The sequence below is a fragment of the Eptatretus burgeri genome, chromosome 11, assembly GCF_056783735.1.
Source record: "Eptatretus burgeri isolate ZD-2024b chromosome 11, Ebu_testis_v1, whole genome shotgun sequence".
NCBI classification, from domain to species: domain Eukaryota; kingdom Metazoa; phylum Chordata; class Myxini; order Myxiniformes; family Myxinidae; genus Eptatretus; species Eptatretus burgeri.
Window position 1 is genome coordinate 26,031,794 of NC_140971.1, and position 24,699 is coordinate 26,056,492.

General features: G+C 43.0%; 2 protein-coding genes across 4 annotated transcripts in view; one reads left to right on the forward strand and one right to left on the reverse strand.

Annotated features, from left to right (window-relative positions):
- The window catches only part of LOC147016700 (uncharacterized), a 32,859-nt gene extending 27,060 nt beyond the window's left edge, over positions 1-5,799 (forward strand). For both annotated transcript variants that reach the window (XM_085845638.1, XM_085845637.1), the window contains 2 exons: positions 2,250-2,318; positions 5,044-5,799. In XM_085845638.1, the coding sequence (XP_085701764.1) occupies positions 2,250-2,318; positions 5,044-5,121 (147 nt within the window). In that variant the 3' untranslated portion in view covers positions 5,122-5,799. The remainder of the gene's footprint in view (positions 1-2,249; positions 2,319-5,043) is intronic.
- Positions 5,800-6,088: 289 nt separating this feature from the next.
- LOC147016701 (calcium and integrin-binding family member 2-like) overlaps positions 6,089-24,699 on the reverse strand; it is a 50,870-nt gene continuing 32,259 nt past the window's right edge. For both annotated transcript variants that reach the window (XM_085845639.1, XM_085845640.1), the window contains exons 4-6: positions 23,755-23,902; positions 9,389-9,584; positions 6,089-7,014 (exon numbers count right to left, since the gene is read on the reverse strand). In XM_085845639.1, the coding sequence (XP_085701765.1) occupies positions 6,993-7,014; positions 9,389-9,584; positions 23,755-23,902 (366 nt within the window). In that variant the 3' untranslated portion in view covers positions 6,089-6,992. The remainder of the gene's footprint in view (positions 7,015-9,388; positions 9,585-23,754; positions 23,903-24,699) is intronic.

Sequence of the window (24,699 nt, forward strand, 5' to 3'; positions counted from 1 at the left end):
TTCTGTTCTTCGAACAGGCGAGCTAAAAATAATAATTTAATATCAACATTTAGCGTCACATCAAATATCTCGATTTGATGTATTTTCTATCCAGAACAGTTTGCGAGGTTTGTTTTTAGCTTTTACCAAGTTGGCATCATTGGCTGAGGGTGTGACTGTGCTGCTGTTGCAGTAGGTGCCTTCTGTAGGTCAGGACAGTAATTTGTTCCAAGTTCCAGGGATAGCTCACCTACTCTTCGTGACGGACACTGTGGGATCTTTAACGTCCACCAACAAATGCTGGCAGACGGGACGCCCAGTTTAATGTCGATCCGAGGGACACATTGATGAATCGCCCTGTCTGTGAAATACCAGGATGGCAGTTTATAGTTGGGTCGGGATTAAAACCCAGGCTGGACAGCTTAGAATCAGGTGTACACACCTCAAGGCCATCAGGTTGGCTGAACTGTGGGAATGATCTTCCACAAGATGGCAATTAAGCAACCCCTGAGGAGTCCCCTAGGTTTTTTTGGGGGATTTCAACACAGCAAGTCTGAATATTTTTTGTTCCTTTCATCTGCTCAGACACAGTTGTATTGAACATTAATATTTGGGGTCAAAAGCCATATTTATGGAGGATTGATTTTATAATTCTGTTGATATTAAGCCGATAATGCACTGGAAATCATTTACACAGACAAGATAATGAAAACTGAAGGCACCACCAACTACCAAATTTCTGGGACTGTACAGGTATCCTCCCACATCATGTGACTGATATAAGCAGATGGTGAGATTTGACACCCTTTCCGTCACTGCCTTGCATGCGACATTGGGTGTGGTTTTGCATATGTATGGATTGACATCTGACAAATATATTTAAAACAAGAACGACACTCGGTAGAGCGCATACCTCTGCTAAGCTGAACAGTTTACATTTTGTATCCCACTGATAGGTTGGATCTGAATCCGGAAATGAAACGAAATCGAATCAGATTGTTATTGTCACCTAACCAACTCATCCACCTAGTTTTGTCATAACTCGTCCACAACTTTTTGAGGTATCATGCGATACGGTATGTCGTTTTTGGCCCCATCTCTCAATAGTGAAGAATAATTTTTAAAATTCTCTGATCTGGATCCGGATTCAGGCCTTCACCAAAATGGAATCAATTCGTCCTTGTCACACACCCAACGTGTCCACCAAATTTCATCTAAATCAGTCCAGAACTTTTTGAGATATCGTGCTATATATCACTTTTAGCCCTATCTCTCAATGGCGAAGAATCACTGAAAAATTAAATAAATCTCGTATCTGGATGTGGATTCAGATCTTCACCAAAATTGAGGCAATACTTCCTTGTCATAAACCCAAGATATCCACCAAGTTTCATCCGAATCGGTCCACAACTTTTTGAGATATCGTGCTATAGATTAGTTTAGCCCTATCTCTCAATGGTGAAGAATCACTTTAAAAAATTTCAGATTCGGATCCAGATTCGGATCTTCACCAAAATTAAGCATTGCTGTCCTTGACCCGTCACCTACATGTACAAAAAATTTCAGAACGATTGCTTGAAAACTGTGGCCAAAAATCATGTGACTATCAGAGAAACAGACAAACACTACAGACCAACATACTTGGCGGAAAAAAAAATTATCCAAGTAACAGACAAACAAGGGTGACGAAATAACCTCCATCTACCTTCGATAGTGGAGGTAATTACTTAAAAAACAAAAAAAAAAGATGAGATAATTTAAATAAACACAAACAATCATAAGTTGCATAAACACTAACCTGTATTAACTTCCATGATGCTGTTCTACCCTCTGCTGCGATATGCTACACAATCCTGTACTAACCTGCAGCATGTGTTGCACTTTGCCATACCGTACAGCACTGACCTGTACGAAGCTGAATTATGCTATAACATTCTGCAATATTTGTTACTTCACTGTATTATGGTGTGTTGTTTCACCTGTGCTCTACTGACCTGCATTGACCTCGACGTCATCACTTTATCACAGTCACCTGTTCTCTGCCTCTGTCATTGGGCAGGTAGCTATACAATAGGGAATGGGGGGCTCCATTTCTGAGACTGTTGCGTACATAATTTGTAGATACACGCTTATGTGAAATCCAGAAATATCTTTGCATCATTTTCTCTTATCGGAGTGATGCATTGACTTTATTTATACTTTGCTCTTCTGATTGAAGTTTCTGAAGGATTGTATTTATTTCTTATTTCTTTGAATGTGACTTTTTACAGATCCCAGAGGTTCCTCCAGGTGTGGCTCCAATGTCTCGTGAGCAGCAACTGGGCTATTTCACACCACAGGTAGGCACCATCAAGAACAGCATGAAAACGAGTGAAAAATAATGGCCGGATCATTATAAAATAATAAAGGAAAACGGGGAGAATAGTGTACAGCAGCTGCATCGAGAGAGCTTGTGGAACAAAACTGTCTTCGCAAGTCTGAAGCAAGCGTATCATCCGAGTTTTCAAAATGTCAAACTTTGCCTCCATCACCCATCATGGATCGTCTCTCGGTATCTCCAGAGTCGTGCTGGTCAGCTTCTGGTCCATTGTTGAACACAGAGGTCAACTCAGGCTGTTGTTTCGGCCCAACCTCTAAGACCACCCATGATCTTATCTTGATGACCCTACGAACGTTTTTAGGCCTTTTTCAGCCCAGTTTTAGCAAACATTGATTGTGTGCTCGGGTGATTAAACGGTAATAAAAACAGTAGCAGCACGGTGTGGATCATTTCCTGTAAAATATTCTTCTTCTCGCTCCTGGAAGCCACTAAATGCAGCTGCTTTGGCCATGCGTACAAGTCCCTATGGATTCTTCCATGCAATTCAGCACAGCTGCATTGCCCTAAAGTCGCCCTGCCTTTTGGAGGTGATAGCAATGAGAATTTTGACAGCAGTTCCATGCTTTGTTACCACACACAGAGCAAAGCTACCGTAGAAGGAAGGGATTTGACCAGGAGGGGGAGAGAGAGAGAGGCTGTGTGGTGTTGTGGAGGGGCAACCGGCCTCAACAATGCTTGTGCTTGCCCATGACTGCTGCAAATCCCAACAAGCTACCAATTCCATTGTGGGGCTCCCTGGCCGCATAGACCCGGACGTTCTTATCGTTCCTTTCTGTTAGGGAAATTTTCCCGGCCATTCCATGCTCGTTTTGATACGCGTCCTCATCTCCCGGCAGTTCAAGCTTGGCCGCCTGCTCTGTAACCCATAAGGCTGCCAACGCAAGTCCATAAAGGTCACAGTGGGCCTTGCAATGATGTAATGCTGATGAGACAATGAATTTGGCCCTTGCACTCCTTCATTGTCTCCCATCAGTGGTTTTTCTCCCGTTTTTAATGAGGCAGAATGTTTTTCATTGTTGTTGAAATTTCCTTTGGGGTAGGGGGTGGAGGGTAAGGGGGAAGGGGTGGTGCATTTTGTCAGCACCGAGATAATTTATACAGGAAGCATGTACACTGTTGGCTGATTATAATTGGCTTATAATAAGTAATGCTCCCGAGGGAAATATGCCAGAGGCATGACTAGGAGATGGAAACAAAGTAGGTTTTTGATTCTCCAACATTGATGTGATCCACTGATCATCCCTGGCTGGTGAGACACTTTGAACCCATAGTTTCTTTTTGCCAGATTATCTATATTTTTTTTTTTAAAGATCTTAAAACCTGTCCTCGTGAATTTTCATCACCGATGAAGGCAGCTCATTGCCTCTCCATATGCATGGAAAATAAATCAAGGGAAATAAAGAGGCATGGGGACCGTGTGATTCTGGCCGGCCCCTGGGAGCTCAACGGCTGCGATCATTTACCAATTTTAAGTCCCATTTTAAGCCGGCACATCTGCCACTTGACTGTTTGTTATTCGTGTTGAAATGCTTATTCTGTATAATGATTATGTGATCTTCCAAAACGTGGTGTGTTAGTCGTTCATTCTTCTTTACATCGGTATTATGAAGGACTGAGCACTGCCGAATGTCACAAGTTATGTTTGTTATGTGCCTTTTGTTGTTGTTTAAAATACATGTTGGTGAGTTAAACCACTTAAGGTTTAAAGAATATCTTACCCGGCCATTAATTATATCCAGGTGGTATCAGCTTCAACCTCCTTCACTTCAACAAACTGAAGTTTAATTGGTCTTTCATTCACCGGGAGGCATGCTATTCTTATCTTCAGCTCGGACAACTTTCTCTGCCTGCTGTTACGAGCGTGACGTTTGACAAATATATATATATATATATATATATATATATATATATATATATATATATATATATATATTTAAATATTGCTCATGAAATGAGTGCAGCCTATTGGGAGGGAATTGGTGTAGGCTAAGAGTTGGGAGGCGTGCATTCACCGAGAAAAGAGCCGTGATGGGTGATGGAGGCAAAGTTTGACATTTTGAAAACTCGGATGATATGTGAAACATGAGGGCGATTGCCAAGCTGCAGTGTTGCAGATTGACAATCAAAATGTTTACAAATTAGTTCATCAGGTTTGAGGCACCATTTTGTTTGACGCATTGAAGACGGAGGATTGTTCGAAACTACATTTTTCATGTGTTGTCTCATTGTACTCATTGGCTTTCAGGATAGCTTAGAGGTAGGGCACTTGCCTTTAAGCTGGCCAGTAAGGTTTCTACTGCCAGCCCAGCTAAAAACTACCATCCTGGCTTTGCAAGCACGAAGGTGTTGTGGCAGTGCGTGCCCCGTCGTTTGGAATGGACGTCAAACTGGCTTTGCCATCTGTAATCGTTCAATTGTGGACGTTAAAATAAAATTGCACGTTTCCTTCCCCCCCCCCCCCCCAAAAAAAGTGTAGGCCATTATTTGCCGGCACTTTGGACAACTTCTAAATGTCTGCCATGTTTAAAGAGCACAGAACATTCATGACCACTGGTCTTGGACTGTCTCTATCCCTTTTAACGAGAAACAATGGTAATGTAATTACTCTTTGAATGACTGTGAAACAAAGAGGTGTAAATTTGCATTAAGCGAGTTTATTTTTTCCTTCTTTCTATTCCTTCCAGGGCAAAGTTCAAGGAACGGATATGAAAAGCGGCTGGCTGGAAAATGACCTATTGACCCCGAGCATGTTCGGGTTCTGAGAAACCAACACCCATCCACTGTTGCATGAAACGGCTGTAAACATCGTAATTTTTTTTTGCTGTTTTGTTTTGAAAGGACAGACATTTGTACCAAACGAAAGCTTGCCATAGTTCAAATCGGGCGTTGTTAGTCAGTAATCATGGGTCATAGAATTGTTTTTTAAACACCAACTATGGTTCCATCATACCTGTAAGTAAGAAGCCACAGACTTATGTATGTTTACCTATTCGATGGTATTGTGAGACGTGTAGAACGGTACTGTATTAAACTCCGGACGTCACCGTAGAGGCTTCATTCTAAGATGTAACGTAGCTCAGTTGATGTGGTCTTATTTTTGTACTGTGTAGCTGTGAGTAGAACTTGAATGGCAGGTAGCCAATGTAAGTGCATATTCCGATGAAAATAATCCTGAAAAGATAATCCACTCGCAGGATGTACAGAAACAAATATAGATGTTTTCTCGTGGTCAAGCACTTTGTATTAAAAGGCGTATCATTGTTTGCTGTGGTCTTTACAGATATGTACTGTAACTATTATCAGTTAAAATGCACAGCTGGATTGCTCGCCATTCATTGTTTTCTGTTCCACGATGAGCTTTCTAACTCTCCTCTGAAATTTAAATCATGGTGTTTACACTGAAACCAGCAGATGTATTAAAAAGATCGAGTGTGACTGTCCGTTGCGTCGTGGTGTCGGTTTATGATTCCGCGATGCAGTCCGTTCCAAGTCGTTTGATGAAAAACGAAACGCGTTGCAATTCCACTTTCAAAAATCGGAGCATTTATTGCATCGGCCCACGTGCAATTCCGTACGATTCGCATTTTGTACGTGAAACGTTGCCGGAATTGCAAAAAAAATTGAGGTAAAACTTTGTAAGCGTCGTTAAAATTTTGCTCACAAGTTGAAAAAGCTAAAACTCGAATCTTTTACTCACAAATGTTTTATCACACCTTGATCAACAACAGCTTAAGTCTTGTGCAAAACTTTATGTGTTGCATAATAGCACATGGTTATTAATCATGAAGATGATTACGATATTTTATCCAAAGGCCTAAAAATGCCGAAGCTTGGTTCTTAGAACACGTGGTTTTTAGCCCTTTCTCCCCCTTCTCTTCCTCCCGAAAGTTCGATCTTGGTCATCATCAGTTGGCAAGCTCATTCAAAAGTATAATTAAGTTGTGATAAGAAAGTTTTGGACATTTTTGAAAAGGCCACAACCATTGCAGGGCAAGCAACTCGGTTAGCATTGTGCGTTTATTATCGTCGGCAGCATTGCAGGTAGCCCTTTTCATTCGCATCAGAACCTGTGGCTAACTGAGTCCTCTCTAACATTCTGTTTTTTGCTGATTGTTTCTCCTCCAAGATTTAAATGTTCTTCCGGTGAACCCCTCCTGGTTCAACTCCCAAAATGCAGGCGAACTAGACACCTCAACACTTTTGTTCTTTCGTATACCGTCTGTAGAACTACCTTCTTGAGGCTGTTCAATCCCACTCTTACGTCCAGGGCTTGGTTGAAGGTGTGCCGGCAACTCAAAGTTGGCAGTACACCACCATCTCATGTCATTTCCCCAACCCGAGCGACAACTTTTACCTCCATTAACCCAACCTTCTTACATGCAGGTTTCCTCCTGACACCCCCGCCGCCCTTTTCCTGTTCGTTCATTTTCTTTATTGTTGTGTGCACCTGCTGCCCCTACTGTCATTACATTTGTTTTTCGCCCTTTGTCCTCCATGAGCCTAGATTTTGTATTAAAAAAAAAAAATCGCTATTCTCGTCTCTGTTGGGTTCTCTTTGCAGATAAGAGACGTCTTCAGGATAAATATCTGCAGCTTATTGTTGTCTTTGCACTCTTCACAGACCCGTACAGTATCAGATTCTGATGTGGAATGTACTGCAAAGCACGCACACAGATATTAACTGTATTTCAACTTGCTGAGAAACCTTCCCAAAATGAGTCCTAAATAACTCGACAGAAACTTCATGGAATTCTGCATCGTTCTATTGGATGTTATCATAAAAGAAAGCTTGGAGATATGAAAAAAAGAGTGGTTCATGGTACTGTTTATATAAAGTAGAAGCTAAAGCTAAATAAGTGCATTTATCATCGATTTTATAAAGGTTTGTGCCCAATATACTATAATAATATAGTAAGAGTTCCCTTACAAGGAATCTCAACACAGGAGGAAGCCATTTGGCCCATTAAAACCAGTACTATGGTTGCCAAACTACTGTTTGTCCATGCTCTATCATTAAAATGCTGATCGTCAAGCAAGGAAGCAGCACGTATAATTTTTAGTGTTGGTATGATTCTGTCGGATTTGAACCGCCGACCTCCCAGACCCAGAGCGGGCACATTTCCAACATTGAATCTGGTACACTTGAGATCAGTTTGATTGAGACTCGAGTTTGACACAGCCAGTGCACGTTATGCTAGACGGACACAGTTGCTGACTCGAATAACCTGATTTGAGTTTGACCCTCAAGCTGAGTATGATGGAAGACAAGAGACATGAAATAGAAGTCTTGAAAGGAGAAAGTCACTTTTATTCCACCATTGTTAATTTGTGGCAAATAAGCACGTAGAGCAATGACATCTAGAGATACTTGCTGCATAATTTAGGTTGGTTTTGGAGGATGCAAAATTGTAAACCGAGGACAAGATGCAGGGCCCTGCCGCAATAATTTCACCACCCTCATAAGTAAATGGATCTGACTTAAATTTACAATTCATGGTGTTATATGTAATTAAGATGTGTCGCTGTGATGATTATTGCAGTACATGATCAACATGCGGAAAACTGTCAGATCCTGTGCTATTTCATCGATGTTATGTTGCAGACCATTCAGAGTCAAATGATTGCTAGAGCTGTGGTGTAGAAAAGCAACTTCACTTGGAAGACCTTCAGCAGTGACCATGTGAAAGTAAATTTTCTTAGTTGCTCGGTTGGCACATCCTTGGATTCTCTTTGTGACTGCCAATCCAAAGAATGGTCTGATGTCATCTCTGCTGACTTTGCTACTGCATGAGATTAACAGTTGCTATCGCCGCCACCGAAGGTTGTTTTCACCCCTGTCTGTCTGGCTGTCTGTCTGTGAACAGGATATCTCAAAAAGTTGTGGATAGATTCGGACAAAATTTGGTGCACAGGTTGGGTGTATGACAAGGACGAATTGATTAGATTTTGGTGAAGATCTGGATACGAGAGTTTTTTAATGTTTAAAGTAAAAGTTATTCTTCACCATAGAGAGATGGTGCCAAAAACGATATATAGCATGTTATTTCAAAAAGTTATGACAAAACTAGGTGGATGAGTTGGGTATGTGACAACAAGAAGCCGATTCGAATCTGGTTCAGATCCACATCTGGCCTATCAGTGGGATACAAAACGTAAACTGTTCATTCTGGCGGAGGAATGCGCTCTACCAGGTGCCATTCTGGGTTTTACTGTTTTCCACATGAAACTATACGATGTAGTAGTAACAACAGGTGGCCAAATTGTTATGGTGTAGTTGATTAATTATCATCCACTCATGCAATTCCTTGCTTGGGGTTGCTTAATCATCAATACGAACAGTTTGAAAGAGTGCTAATATTTGAAGATGGTATTGGCATGATGGATAGAAAAATGGCCTCTAGATGTCTGATTTTCCTTGTATAAACTGAGGGAACAACTTAAGGTATTGAAAATTAATTGCATATCATTGTGACTTACACATCATCGATATTTTTGAATGAAAAGTAGAGTTTTTTTGCCGATCGAATGCCACCTTTTAGAGTTGTTGCACTGTTGTATTGCAAAAAAGTGAGGGGGGGGGGTGCCAACACCACCATTGTGACCCAAGTCTCAACTGAACTCATGTTTATTAAACATAAACTAGCATACAAGACCCGTCGCTTCGCTGCCGAGAATACCGGTCTTTGCTGCGATGGCTAATCTATGGGGCAAGCACAAAAAAACGATTCCTGGGAGATCCTGCCCTCCATGTGGGGGTAACCAGCATCACAAGTTGGTATTTGCAGTTTTTCCACTTGAGCCCAAGTACCCATGCACACAAACTGACCTTTATTTATTTATTTTTTCATCACAAACTTTCCCAAGTGTTCCTTGAATCCACAGTCATTCGTGTCATTGAACCGTTAATCTGTTCTCAAATAATAGCATGACAAACGGACAGACAGACACAGCTCCTTTAATAACATAGATGTGAGATGTATGGTTGGTCTTGTGGTATGGTCAATTGTGAAAAAATGCCACAATTCTAACCTGAGAAATTCAGGCGCCCGTGAAATCATGTTCTCAAAATCCGTGTAGGACAGCTTTTCATCTCCATCCAAATCTGCCTCATCAATTACTTTATCACAAACCAACGTCACCTCCTCTTGAGCCAGCTCATCACGAGTCAGTTTGTTCAATGTCACCCTGAGATCTTCTTTGCAAATGAAGTCATCGTTGTTGAAATCTTTAGTGAAGATAAGATAAGAAGACAATTATGTATTGAAATCCTCTGTTGGGATGATATCACTGTCATTTATCACAGTTTTCTTTTTACTAACACTTTTAACATGGGATTATAGCAAGCAAAGTTCCCATCCGCAAAATAAAAACAGAAAATAGTGACAAAACAGAGTGTAGAAAGCACAGTAGCAGAGTTGATCATAAATCAGAAAGGCTATGTATGTAAATGTTGATCATAAATAGACTATGTATGTATATAAACTAGCAAATACCACCCATTGCTTCACTGACGGGAATACTAAAGCAGGGGGAGGGGGGGAGAGTGAAGAGGTTGAGGGGAAAGGAGAGAGGAGGAAGTGGGGGGGGGCAAGGACTGGTGTAGGAAGGGAAGACGGGATGAGGTGAGAGGAAGGGAAGGCAAACGTGTGATGGAACATGAATTACATTTCATACCGTCTCATCAACATGATTCTGCATAGAATAACAGTGAAGATGGAAACAAAATAATGTCTAACATTCATTTTCCACCGATCATACCACAAACACGACCCGGAGACAAACACCGCCCGGACACGTCCTGAGACAAACTCCCGTCCAGACATGTCCGGAGACAAACTCCTGTGCGGACATAAATACCGCCCGGAACCAAGCTATCCAGAGACAAACAACGCTTTGATGCGTCTGGAGACAAACACCGCCCGGACGTGTCCGGAGCCAAGCTGGCCGGAGATAAACACTGCTCGGACACGTCTCGAGATAAACTCTCGTCCGGACCACCATCTGCATATTTCCAGAGACAGATAGAGGGGGGAGAGTGAGTGAGGTGTGGGAGGAGGGTGCTGCACTGCATTGGCAGAGGGTAGAGCAAGGATGGGACAAAGAAGAGAGAGAGAGAGAGAATATGCTTTGCTGCTTTATGAACAGCACACACACGCACATGCACATCAGGTCAGGTATGGGAGGATGTGCCCGAGCAGCGCGTCACTGCATGAAGGACCTTGGCTGATATGGGCAATTTTTTGGGAATCGGCAGGTTGGAGTCAGTGTGATTACTGACGACAGTACGCACTGTACACAACCCAGAAACCTTGAGTAGCTTTCACCGAAAAACAACGTAACATTTACATAAAGACATTTCAGGAATATGTTTACAAACATTAATCTTTACAAACAACTGTGTGTGACGGGTTGAAATCGGGTGTTATTTTACAACCACTAGCTCAGGATGACGGAGCACGAACCAATCGCTCAGGATGACGGAGCACGAACCACTCGCTCGGGATGATGTGGCATGACAAAAGTGTCCGCAGTGAGGGAACAATTTGCTCAGAATGATGTACCGTGGCCCTGCTATCGGCTGAAGGGCGCTCGGCAAGTGGATTAAACACTCAAGCAAGCACTCCAATTAAATGGTTGCCAAGGAACAGCTGGCCAGGCTATGGCTGCATAAAATATAGGATCCCTTTCACCTTAAAGCCAGTCTTCACCACACACGCAGCAGTTAAAGAAATAAAATGAAGTCGTTCAAATAATGACTTTGTCCACAAAAGAGTTGTTTAATTTAGAACAGCCCTGGAGACACCACAAAGTTTAATGGCCTGTGAAATAAACATTGCAGGTAATCCGCCAAGTTGCCTGCTCGTCTGTACATGTGTCACATCTTACATCATTCACGGTCCGCGCAAACATTTTAACTTTATTTTATAACGTCCGTTTTTCACCAGATTTGCTTTGATTCCTTGTAGAGCACCTCACGAAACCTCCAAAAATATACACACAGATCTGGCAGACCCTCTGGGAGACAGGGCACAAGGTCAAGCACTGATTGCATTCAGTCATATCTCTCAATGAAGCTGGTTAATTTTGGCACATTCTTAAATCTTTTGTTCACTCAATATAATTCTCCAAACAGTAGAAAAAGATAATTTTAATGCTTTGGAAATTTCACATTTCCTTGTGTATGTATGGAGGAGGGAACATAGCCTTGCTTGCTTAAGGTAAATAGGTACATTGGCTTAGTTATAAGACTCGTTCTTTCTTTAAATTATCAGATCTCACTCCAGATTTCGACATTTATTTAATCCGGACAATATCCGATCCTCAAAACTGAAACGATATTTCGATGATATACTTTAATTGGTCCACGAGAGTTGATCGTGGAAAATCATATCATATAATGCATGAAATCGCTCCAAGCTCCTGATTTGAAAACTATAGTACTTACAAAAGCGATGTATACAGTTATTCATAGCGAAGATGAACAGCCATTCGATAATACGAGTGAGGAAAGTGAAAAAAACTTTATCGTTCAGAAATCGTTGCGGCCTGTTCCAAGTCAAGGCGTGGTTGAGCAGGCCAAAAAACATGGCGGCTTCAGACCCCGGCGAGGTTACCAAGGATACGCCTGAAGACCCCAAATAGTGAGGTGGCTGAGGATACGCCTGAACACCCCAAAGAGTGAGGTGGCCGAGGATGCGCCTGATAAAGGACACAATTAAATAAGGCTGTTAATTATCTTCAAAAGGGGGTGTTCAATTATTAATCCAAACATCCAATTTTCACTCATTCACTTCCTTGGAGTATTTTTTTGTAAACAATGTCAAGGCTCATATGAGAGCTAACAGTACATACAACAATGGGGAGCAGGAGATAAGAGGGGTGGGAGAGAGAAGGACAAAACAGTGGAGAATAGAGACATTAGGAAATCTGAGATCTAAGATCATTAGGAGATCTAAGTTCTCTTCGTATGGATGTTAAGTTTCAGGCTGCTAGGTTTTATGGTTTTGGAATTATGGACACGCGTGCGCACACACACACACACACACACACACACACACACACACACACACACACACACACACACACACACACACACACACACACACACACACACACACACACACACACACACCACTCAGACCACTATCCTTGGTACAGGGTCATTAATGGTGAACTGTGAGATGATCGAGATGTCACCAAATAAATGCTAAAATACTGCCATTGTTGGCAGATAGCTGCAGATGGCCATGGGCAGTGCAGCCATTGTACGCAGGATAACCGGCTTAGCCCTATTCTAACCTAAAATTATAAATCTCTCCCCCTAATCCTTCCAGTTTCTAATGAATGCTAAAATAAACACCCCTGCACCCTCGTCGGAACTTAATAACATTTTACACATTCACGTGGAGTGACATCCCCAATAAAATAACGATTCTATTATGGGCGTCGATTGGTGGGGAACGGGGGGGACATGACCCCCCCCACTTTTTATCAAGGGGGGGGAACAACATATCGATTTCCCCCCCCCCCCACTTTTTTCCGACCAATTTGAGGCCAATTTGAGGCCAATTTGCCCGACGTGTTGGTTAACTCGTTCTCCTGCCATGAAATCGATATTGGATAACTATGAAGCGGTACTGGATGCCCTTCAACAAGCAAGTGATGACTTTGGTACGAACACAGCATCGCGAGCCAATGGTATTCGAAGCTGTCTTTCATCAGGAAAGTGTGTTCTCGGTCTGTTTGCATCATTGCCCGTTCTCCAATCCCTTGAATACCTCAATAAGGAACTTCAGGGTTCACAAGTTACCGTCTCTGGTATGCTTACTGCTGCAAAGGTAACTGTACAGAATCTCCAATCTCTCCGTACCGACCAGACGTTTAAGGAGGTTATCGAAGCAGCTCAACAGAAGCTCCAGCAGTGCCAACTAGATCCAGTGACCCTCCCTCGTAAGCTCAAGTTTCCGAAGAGACTTGATGGAGGCACGCAGGGATACACTGCCAATTCTGCAGAGGAGGTATACAGAGTTTAATTTTTCAAAGTCATCGACAGCGCATCCGAGAACTTGAACAAATACTTCACATCAACCGACCTCATGGCGTATAGGTACTTGGGTGAAATGCTCTTGTCTGGGTCATTCAAACCACAAATAGTCCGCAAATATCCCGACTGTCGAATTCCCGAAAGCAAGAACTTGGCTTCTTTCGTAACCAGTTCAGTGGTTAATCTGTTGAGGATTACCGTAAGATATTTGTAGACATGGTGCCGGAAGTCCATCAAATGTTCCTACAGGTAGAACGTTTGCTTTGGCTTCTATTGGTTTCCCCAGCAAGTTCATGTGAAGCTGAACGGTTATTCAGCGCACTCAGACGTATGAAGACTTGGTTACGTTCCACAATGACCCAACAATGCCTCAACCATCTCATGATCTGTCATGTTCACCGAGATCGTCTGACTGCACTTGACCCCCAAGACATTGCTCCAAAGTTTTTAACTGGATCGGCAGACAAGAGGGTTCATATTTTTGGCAAGTTTTAAGGTAAGTTGAACGTACTCGTGTAATATCAATTTGTATGTCAGTCTAGTTTCCAGTTTATGTTTAGTGAATCAGTTCAAGGGTCATGAGAAGAAGGCTTGATAAACAATTCTTATATATATATATATATATATATATATATATATATATATATATATATATATATATATATATATATATATATATATATATATTTTGTTACGGTTGTGGAAATTCAGAGAACGCCATTCAGGCTTCCCAGAGATCAGTTATGTCGATAAGTGTGTGTTCAGATTAGATTTCCCCACCGAGGTCTAAAGGGATTTATTCGTGTACCCGGGCTGTGATCTTTGAGTCAGCCATTATTCTTTTGCTATCTTTATTTTGGAACGACCACAACCAGCTTCTCCACAACCACGCCATCCCCACCACAGTGCCAGCCACAACAACCACAACCAACTTCTCCAAAACCGCCGACATCTCCACAGACAACGGCCTCCCCAACAAATAACATCTCTGCCACCCAACGCGATGGTAACTCGGTAAACAGAAATGACGGTTGGAAAACAGCAACTCAACTCAACTCCCGCCCGGAAAGGACGGTTGGGGGTCTGTCCCCCAGAGAAAAGTCACCCCCCCTCGCCGCGTGCCGGGAAGGGCGGGGCATGACGGGCGGGGGATAAAAAAAACCGCGCGTTCGCTCGAGTGAAGAGGAAAACGGGGACGTCAGGTTCAGGTCGAGTTGGCAGCTTGAAAGCTGCAGGCTGACAGAGAACGGAGGCTGACTGAGACCGGGAACGGGTGGAGTCCCGCGGAGTGCGGACAGAGCCACCGAGGGTCGCCGAACCAGGGCCCAGCGAGTCACCACGAGGGTGACAGGTAACCAGCGTGGCCTCTCGGAGCTTTTGCGGTCTCCACGGCTCCGTGAACAATAAAGACCCACGAGGTCCAGTTCTGCCCTTGCCGTTCCTGGGCTTTCTTTGAATGAATGTTGTGGTGCAATGTCCTTAAGTAGAACTGTTAAGTGCATGTAAATAAATAATAGAACGGTAGTAGTTCTTTTGTCGTGCTTGTATTACCTGCGTTGCTTTTGTTGACTGCATAATTGCATACGTGCATGCGTGCATATGTGCTTTGTGAATAAATGTCCTTGTGTGAATGTTGACCTGTTCGTTTCGTCCTTTCCCTTAATTGAGCTGCCGTATTGCATTCGGGATATTCGCGGCCTTTTAAATAGCCGATAAATTAATCGGATCCAGCGGGGCTTGGCGATATACACCGCTCGGCAAATCGAAAACGGAGCGAGCTGCTTAGCGGCTCGTTTCCAAGCAGGTCCCGTCGAGGTGTAAATCCCCGGCATTCTGTCTGTGCGCATAATTAGGTAAATCAACAATTCGGCGATCGGACCATGTATGAAGTACAGCTAAAAAAAACTCCAACCGCTGGCCAATTATGTTCACTGTGGAGCTCATGTCACCCAACTCATTACATCCAAAGCCCTACAAACTGCACCGTTCATAAGAGACGCCCTTGATTATGTCCAGGTACTCAGCAACATCTACAACAACTCTGGAAAATTCAAGCATCTGTACTTGAATATCCACTCTGACGATGCTGACACTCCTTGTTTTACACGCCTCAGGCCAATTTGCCCGATGCGTTGGTTAACTCGTTCTCCTGCCGTGAAATCGATATTCGATAACTATGAAGGATAAAAAACAAGGATAACAAAATACGCTGGCAGACGCGTGGACAGAATAGTTGCCTGATTTTCGGTGTGATTTAAGACTCACCCATGGCTGGATTTCGGCGTTGATCTGAAAGCTGCGACTCGGTTTGCACGTCGGTGGGCGAGAGCTGCCGCCATTGGCTAAAAGCGGTCGCTCGCACGCCGGCGGGGCGGAGAACTACAACAATATATGCAGTATATATTTCTTTGATGACACTTGAAACTTTGAAATGTGTATGATTAATGTTTAATTAATTTCGCTCCATCTGCTTACATTTGATAAAAAGATGGTCGATAGATGGTCAGATTAATTTAAGGGATTTGTGTGATCAGAAGGCAGCATGTCAACGAGCGTATAAAATGAAGAATTTGCAAGGGTAGACTTGCTGTGTCCATGCCGGCACGAAGTGGGCTTCGTGGTCTGGACATGCAATGTCCCCCCCCCCACACCCCTACTTTTCAAAAGCAATCGATGCCCATGGATTCTAAACTATGCCCCATTTACCCCTTAGACCAGATCGGTAACACAGCCCCTTCTCTCCGGAAGACTCGTCCTTGCCGGCTGACCATTTATCATCTGCAAAACTTCCCTCCTTGTCCAATCCATATTCCAAGTCTAAGTCAGTACATTATTGAAAAACTTCTATACACATTCTCGCATTCGGCAGAGCACTTTGACTCAATCCACAAAAATTCAAAAACAATTAAATTATGTACAGGAGGGTGGTGGCTCCATTGAGGGACATCTACTTATTTTACCTTAGAAAGTTCACTCCCCTCCTGGCAGCTCCCCCAGTCCATTTGGTCAGCACAGTAAGTGTTTGGCGTCCATGATGGTTGGGTGCTAAGCCAGTAGGTAGCTGTTGGCAGATAGTTGCAGCTGATCATGGGCGATGCAGCTGTTGCAGGCAGGAAGACTGGCTTCACCCTATTCCAACCTAAACCTCTTCTAAATCTGTCCAACGAATTGTTCCAGTTAATTTTCCTTCCAGTTACATTGGTGAAACTGGAAGGAATTTGAAACAAAGGCAAGATGAACATGATTGAGCAATTGGACTTGGGAAGGTGACCGCCCATAGCGTGCCATTGCCTGCAATCTGACCACAAATTTGACTTAGATGGGATCCATGTCGAGACACGACATCCAACAAAGGACACAAATAGATTCTGGGGGGATGGCACATCAAGAGCCGAGAGGGTGGTCTAACTGGGGAGACTGTGAACATACACACACACACACACACACACACACACACACACACACACACACACACACACACACAATACATACCTCTGATACAAATGGCAAAAACTGGATGGTGCAAGGAACTGGACAAAGTGAGCAAAAAACAACTGCAAGTTCCAAAACAACACCCACACATGCACAACACCTAACGATAACTCCACCAACCACGCATCCCACACGACATCATGTCCAACCTGGACACAAACCCAGCCATGTCTGTGCCCAAGGAACACAAGAACAAAACTAGAACGGCACTAGGTAGAGCACAAACCTCCACCAAGCTGAAAAGTTTACGTTTTGTATCCACTGATAAGCCACATCTGGATCCGGACCTGAACCAAAATCTAATCGGCTTGTTCTTGTCACCAACCCAACTTGTCCCCCAAGTTATATCCGAATCTGTGCACAACTTTTTGAGATATCGTGCTCCGTATCATTTTTGGCCAAATCACTCAATGGTGAAAAATCACTTTAAATTCTCGTTTCTGGATCCAGATCTTTGCCAAAATCTAAGCATTTTGTCCTCGTCACACACACAACCTGTCCACCAAGTTTTGTCCGAATCAGTCCATAACTCTGAGATATCGTTTTTGGCACTATCACTCAATGGTGAACAAGGACAAATGTGTCCACCAGCAGCGTCCTAACGATTTTGTCGGCTAAAAAAAATAAAAAAAATTTAACATTAAAAAAAAAACAACTTCCGATATTTCGTCACGTGCCTTGATTCAGCCAATAGCGAAACTCGTCATAATGTATTTACGTATTTACGATATATCGTGTATTTACGATAAATGGAATAATCTTCAAATAGCAACGTGAACTTTTCGAAACTTTAAAGTAAATGTCCAAATATATTAAAGTTCATGATAGACGCTCTGAAAAGGCACCGTCTATGTGAGGATGTGTACATGTGCTCAGTATTTAAGGAGATCCGGATCTTGTATATACAAGAGCCGAGTCCGAGAGATTAAGGTTTTGTCTTCACAAGAAGAAGAAGAAGAAGAAGAAGAACAACGCGAGCTCTCTATGAGCAGCGTTTGCTACGCGAGACGCTGCTAAAAATCACTTAAAATTATTGTATCCAGATCAAGATCTTTGCCAAAATTTGAGCATTTTGTCCTTGTCACACACCCAACCTGTCCACCAAATTTCGTCCAAATCCTTCCACAACTTTTTTGAGATACCCTGTTCACAGAGACAGACAGATGGGGGTGAAAACATAACCTCCACCCACCTTTGGTGGTGGAGGTAATGAACACGTACATTTACTCACCCCCAACCCCAAACATATACCAGATCACGAATGAATAAAAAGTGCAGAGCAGACCATCGATGAAGCGATTGACATTCTTTGCTGAAGGTTCAGCACGATAAAACTCATTTGACCTCTCGCACTGGCGCTTGACCGGAAACAAATTGTTGCCAAGGGAATAAAAGCAGACCCCTCCTGAAGCTTGGGGGTCTATTGGCATGAGGAAGCCCTTTGGGAAGCGGGTGAAACTTCTCTTGAGACCGGATCTGCGCTTTTGCTTGTTTATTACTAAATTAGTAGAGTAGATCGAGTTACTTTTTTGGTTAGAAGCACCTTTTTCTTTGATACATAGATATGATATGTATTAGTACAGTATAGTCTGGCAGGAAGGTGCAGAGGTAGCACATTTACCTTTTACCTATCTAGCATGAGATTGATTCTCAACCTGACCACATAAACTGTCCGATTGGTGTTTACCAGGCAGGGCATTGGCATCACAAAGTGTGTCGCCCCTCAGACGGATGTTTCTGGAGACCTATCCCTTAGCATTAGTTGGTGGATTTCAAAGATCCCATGGTGTCCTTTGCCAAGAGTAGGCAAATTATTGCTGGAACCCTGAACAAATTCCAAATTCCTCCCCAAATCTCCTCCAATCAAACATCAGACCTGGCTTGCCAGTTCAGGAAAAGACGAAGACCAAACTTCCCCCTCGGCTGACCTCTCATAAGAAGATGAGATTAATTGTGGCCAATAAGGTAGTGTTGTCAGTCGTATGAATAGATATAGATATAATAACATATACTGTATCAATGATTCAATGAAACGGGGATGATTGAGGGAAAAGCAACAAAGATAGTTCCATGCCTGCTGTAATTAAGAGATGAAGAAAGAAAAAGATGGGCTGTTCATGTTATTAAAAGATCTATCTATAATTCCAGCAATATGTGTGCGTGCATGCGTCCGCTGTTTCTCGACAACCGCTGGTCCGGTCTAATTGAAACTTGCCAGGTATATTGCTGGGGACCTGAGGATGTGCCTTTTCAAGGTTTGATATTAATCGGAAAAGTGATTCCCAAGTTATGGCCATTTATTTACCATCCAATGACAGGACACGTTGCTGCGGCCATTTATTTACCAACCAATGACATGACAGGTTGCTGCGTAGGCGTGGCTTCGTAGGCCGGTGCTCGGCCGGTCGACAATGACGTCACGGGCCGTGCCGGTTACATGGCAGCGAATGTCATGGCAAGCAAAGACAGGGAAGTAAACTTGATTTTAATTTGTATTTTAATTAAGTGTGGCTGTCGCGAGAACGCGAGAGCGAAGGAACGGCCTGTGTGGTTGTTGCGAGAACGCGAGAGTGAAGGAACGGCCTGTGTGGTTGTCGCGAGAACGCGAGAGCGAAGGAACGGCCTGTGGGGTTGTCGCGAGAACGCGAGAGCGAAGGAACGGCCTGTGTGGTTGTCGCGAGAACGCGAGAGCGAAGGAACGGCCTGTGTGGTTGTCGCGAGAACGCGAGAGCGAAGGAACGGCCTGTGTGGTTGTCGCGAGAACGCGAGAGCGAAGGAACGGCCTGTGTGGTTGTCGTTTCTGGCTCACAGTTTGAAAGTTTTTTTTTTTGCACGAACGTTTTTTTTCTCTTCTCTTCTCTTTGTGTTTTTCCTTGCGACGACATTGCAAAAAGGCAAAATACGTTGGCGCTAATTGAATAATTGGCCATTAAAACTAAATTGCGAATAATCATAACTGCGATATACGAACTTCCGGACAGTGAGGACTTAACTTCCAGACTTCCGGATAGTGACGACTTACTGTATTCTTTCTCGATTTCTGTACTTTCTCGATTTTCTTAAACACAATGCCCCAATCAAGTCGTCGTTTACGACAGTGAAGTAACGGCCTGTGTGGTTGTTTGAAAGTTTTTTTGTTGTTGTTGTTGTTGGTTTGCACATACGGGCATGCGAGAGCGAAGTAACGGCCTGTGTGGTTGTTTGAAAGTTTTGTTGTTGTTGTTGTTGTTGTTGGTTTGCACATACGGGCATGCGAGAGCGAAGGAACGGCCTGTGTAGTTGTTGTTTCTGACACGCGGTTTGAAAGTTTTTTTTTTTTTTTTTGGTTTGCACCTCCGGGCACGCACTAGTGTTATTAAAAGAGAAAAAAAACATTCAAATATTTTAACTTGAAATATTAAAATATAATTGAAACACAGAGCCCAGCAGGTAAAGAAATAGAGAATCTAATTATTCTTCTTCTTCAACGGCCACCATGAACCCACCTTTCATTGTGGGGTGACCGGGGGAAGCTTGGCCCAAGTCTTCAAGAACCGACTGGCCAGGCCTGATGGTCGACTAGTTATGGCAGGAATTTGGAATTTGTCCATGGTGCTGGTGATAGCACCTTTTTGTCACCTTTGGTGGTGATAGCACCTTTAGCACAATTTGTCCATGGTGCTGGTGATAGCTCGCCTCCTCTTCACCAAGGACACCGTGGGATCTTTAATGTCCACCAACGAATACTGGCAGATGGGTTGCCCAGCTGTACGTCCATCCGAGGGACGGCACGCACATTGATGAATCACCCTGCCTGTGAAACACCGGGATGACCGTGTATAGCTGGGTTGGGATTTCAACAACCTAGGCCAGACGGCTTCGAGGCGAGTTTGATATTGTGCTGTATAATCGGGATACGTGCCACATATAGACCACCTATGAGTATACCATCCTGCCAGCTGGAAATAAATAGAGAATAAGAAGAGAAATAGGACATATACGTTTCACTTAAAAAGTAGTTTGGATGTAAAACATCTACCTATATGAAACACAGTATGTATTTGTGTATTTGTTTGTCCCCCCCCCCTTCCCCCCCTCATAAGGACGATTTAACTGGGGTTTTAAAGGCCAATCTTTTAACATGACTGTGTGTTCATGACTATTTCTGAGAATATTAAAAAAAAACTCGAAAAACATTTTCCATAAAAGAGTAATTACGTCTCTTCTATTGTAATTGTAGACGGCGACTTGGAAAACGAGCCTCATGGGCGGTGCACAGATGCGTTTTTTTTTTTTTTTTTGGTCACTTTTTGATGCTAGGCCAAGGCTTCTGACTTTGACATGCTCACAAGGTGGCACCGTCGAAACGAAACGGCTCACACGATAAAGAAAATGGGGTCACATTTGTCCATCCATCCATCCATTGGGATCATACTCTGTGCAGAGCGTTGGTGCTGCCTCAGCAGTCTCCTTGGATATTGGGCACAATCCTCGACGGGTCGCCACTCCGACACAGGATACCAGCAAGCTGGCACTCGTTTTGCCGACCTAGGAAGGTATTAATTCAACAGCCAAATGGGATTTGAATTCAGGATCCAAGATCCCAAGCCCACCACCCGAACCATTAAGCCAACACCAGGCATCCATCCATCAATGTAGTGTTTTAAAATAACGCTTCTTGCTACGAAACATCATATCTTCCAGTCTCGAATATTTAAAATAAAATAACTCCAACTCGTCATTTTGACAGGCTGTTGTACGAGTTTTAAAGAAAGGCTAGTGAAGGTAGCTTGGAAACTGAGGGCACCTCATACCTGTTCCAGAATCGTCTTATTTAAGTTTAGTTAATTTAAACACACACACACACACACACACACACACACACACACACACACACACACACACACACACACACACACACACACACACACACACACACACACACCCTCTCCTATAAGAAGGGGGGAGGCTTGTACCTGCTGTCAGATTTGTTTCTACAATTGGTGCCTCCAAGTTTTTAATGGTACCCCAGAGTGTCTTGGACCCCTTAGGAATACTAAACCACCGTTCAGGTTTTTTTCTTTATTTCTTTCTTCCCCACCTCGCATTCCTAATTCCCGAAACTTCCGACCTATATCTGCGACTTTCAGAATGAAATTTTGCATCAATAATGTGAATATAAAGTAGGTGGGGTTGACATTTTTTTTTTTTACCTTGACCTACGTTTGAAGGTCATGACCTAATTATTGACATTTTTGTAGTTTTCACCACAACTCGACAAAGGTTTGTTCCATCGGAAATAAATTTCTCTCTGTAGATAGTTTAGTGCAAGATGCATTTACACTTAATTTACATCATACCCCTCCAAGTTAAAGGTCTGGGTCTTACACCCCGAAGAGTACTGAACCACCATCGAGGTTTCCCTCCCTTTTTTCTGCCAATGTCCGAGCTGTATCTCGGATCCTGCTGGGTCTTTCGGAATTAAATTTTACATCAATAATGGGAATAAAAAGTAGGCATGGTTTGACAAAATTTTTTGACCATGACCTAGTTTTCAGGTCATGACCCAATTACAGCCATTTCAACATCTTTCGCCATAACTCAACTAAGATTTGTCCGATTGGAACGAAATTCCCTTCCCTATATAGTTTAGAGCAAGTCGCATTTACGGTTCATTTACATCATACCCCTCCGAGTTTATGGTCAAGGTTAAATGGTGGTCTGAAAGAAACACGTTTTTTTGTCATCGCTCAATTTTGTCCATGTGGAATCTCAATGACTGTTTTGCCTTCCATGATGTTCATGTGTCATAATAGCGTACCTGCATTGAAGTTGTGCACCTGATAATTGATTAGTGTCTTGACATACTTTTTTGGATCATGCCTAATTAACAAAAAAAACACCTTTTTGATCATAACTTGAATAATTTATGGATAGATTGTAGATGGGGACACATTTTCTTCATTTACACTCTATCCTGATATATGTTGAAGGTCAAAGTCATGTGGCGGTCTGGAGATATATATATATATCTATACCATCATTGGATCGCAGATCACGGGTAGGTTGCGGGTGATCACAAGGGGTAAGCCAGGGGAGGCTTACCTGTTGCAATCACTTTGTGATCACAGATATCTGGTTGTTGTGTTAATATAGCGTACTTGTGCGTCTCGTGTACCTTCGCATGTATTGTTGTGCTGCCTTATTGTATCATTGTCTCGGTGGAATATGCTCTTGTAAACCTTGTTCAGGTCTGTTGCTGCATTTCCCAGTCCTTCCTATTTTCCTTGTTGTTGCCCTCACTGGCCCCAGTGTTGACGCGTGCCATTTTCCCCTCTCTGTCATCTCGCTCTTCTTTGAGCCCCAATTTCATAGAAGGAAGAAATGAACAACAAAACCAAAATTTCACCAATGACTGCCTTCCTCCATCCTTAATTTCATTGTAAATGTGGATTTGAGGCTTCTAATTAGATAAATAGCATGCATCTTATTTGAACATTTCCAAGTCAGAATATTTCAGGTTATTTTATTTGCACTGGAGAGCGATGGCCTCCCTTGTCCAGAGCTATGTGTTTAACATACTCGTCATGCTTCCCAAGAGGGGAGAGAGATAGACAGAGACAGAGACAGATAATTGAAGGGATGACAGAGGGAGAAGAGGGATTGAAAGGAAACGAGCTGTTCACTCAAGAACAGGTGAAAATTCAATAAAGCACGAGTTCTCACAACTGTGCCAAACACAAGTAACGAATCGTAGACGTAATGAAGTGGAAAATGAAAACTGATGAATGAAACTCGACATGGCAATGCTGATGGAGATGATTAATCAACATTTGTTAGAATGATGATTTACGGTGCTCATTGTAAAACTATGCCTTGCCGTATATTTTGAAGGCATAGAAGGCTTTCAAATCTCGAGGTGCCATTTCACTGAAGACCGAAAACATGTCCACAAAATCGTTAAAGCTTAGATTCCCAGAGGCATCGTACGAGAACACCTCTGCGATCCTCTGCTTAAATGGGTTTTCCTGCAAAAAAAAACAAAAACACAACAACAACAAAAAAAAAACCACGTAAAAGGACAACACAAATACAAGTGGGAAAATGTTTTGGTTTGCAATATTAAAAATAAATTGATGATAAATGAAATACTGAGAGTAAACGTTCAAATGTTAAGTCATGGATGTGTGCATACTCATTGCATTCGTCGTGCCGTGGGATGATGTAACCATCAGGGAATGGAGTGTATGATTGTGTTAGTGGAAGCTGAATAGGGGCTGAAAGGGTGGCCTACAGGTAGGCACACTCACCTCTAATCCGAAAGGATGGTCTACAGGTAGGCACACTCACCTCTAATCCGAAAGGGTGGCCTACAGGTAGGCACACTCACCTCTAATCCGAAAGGATGGCCTACAGGTAGGCACACTCACCTCTAATCCGAAAGGATGGTCTACAGGTAGGCACACTCACCTCTAATCCGAAAGGATGGTCTACAGGTAGGCACACTCACCTCTAATCCGAAAGGATGGCCTACAGGTAGGCACACTCACCTCTAATCCGAAAGGGTGGCCTACAGGTAGGCACACTCACCTCTAATCCGAAAGGATGGTCTACAGGTAGGCACACTCACCTCTAATCCGAAAGGATGGCCTACAGGTAGGCACAGCTATCACCTCTAATCCGAAAGGATGACCTACAGGTAGGCACACTCACCTCTAATCCGAAAGGATGGCCTACAGGTAGGCACAGCTATCACCTCTAATCCGAAAGGATGGCCTACAGGTAGGCACAGCTATCACCTCTAATCCGAAAGGATGACCTACAG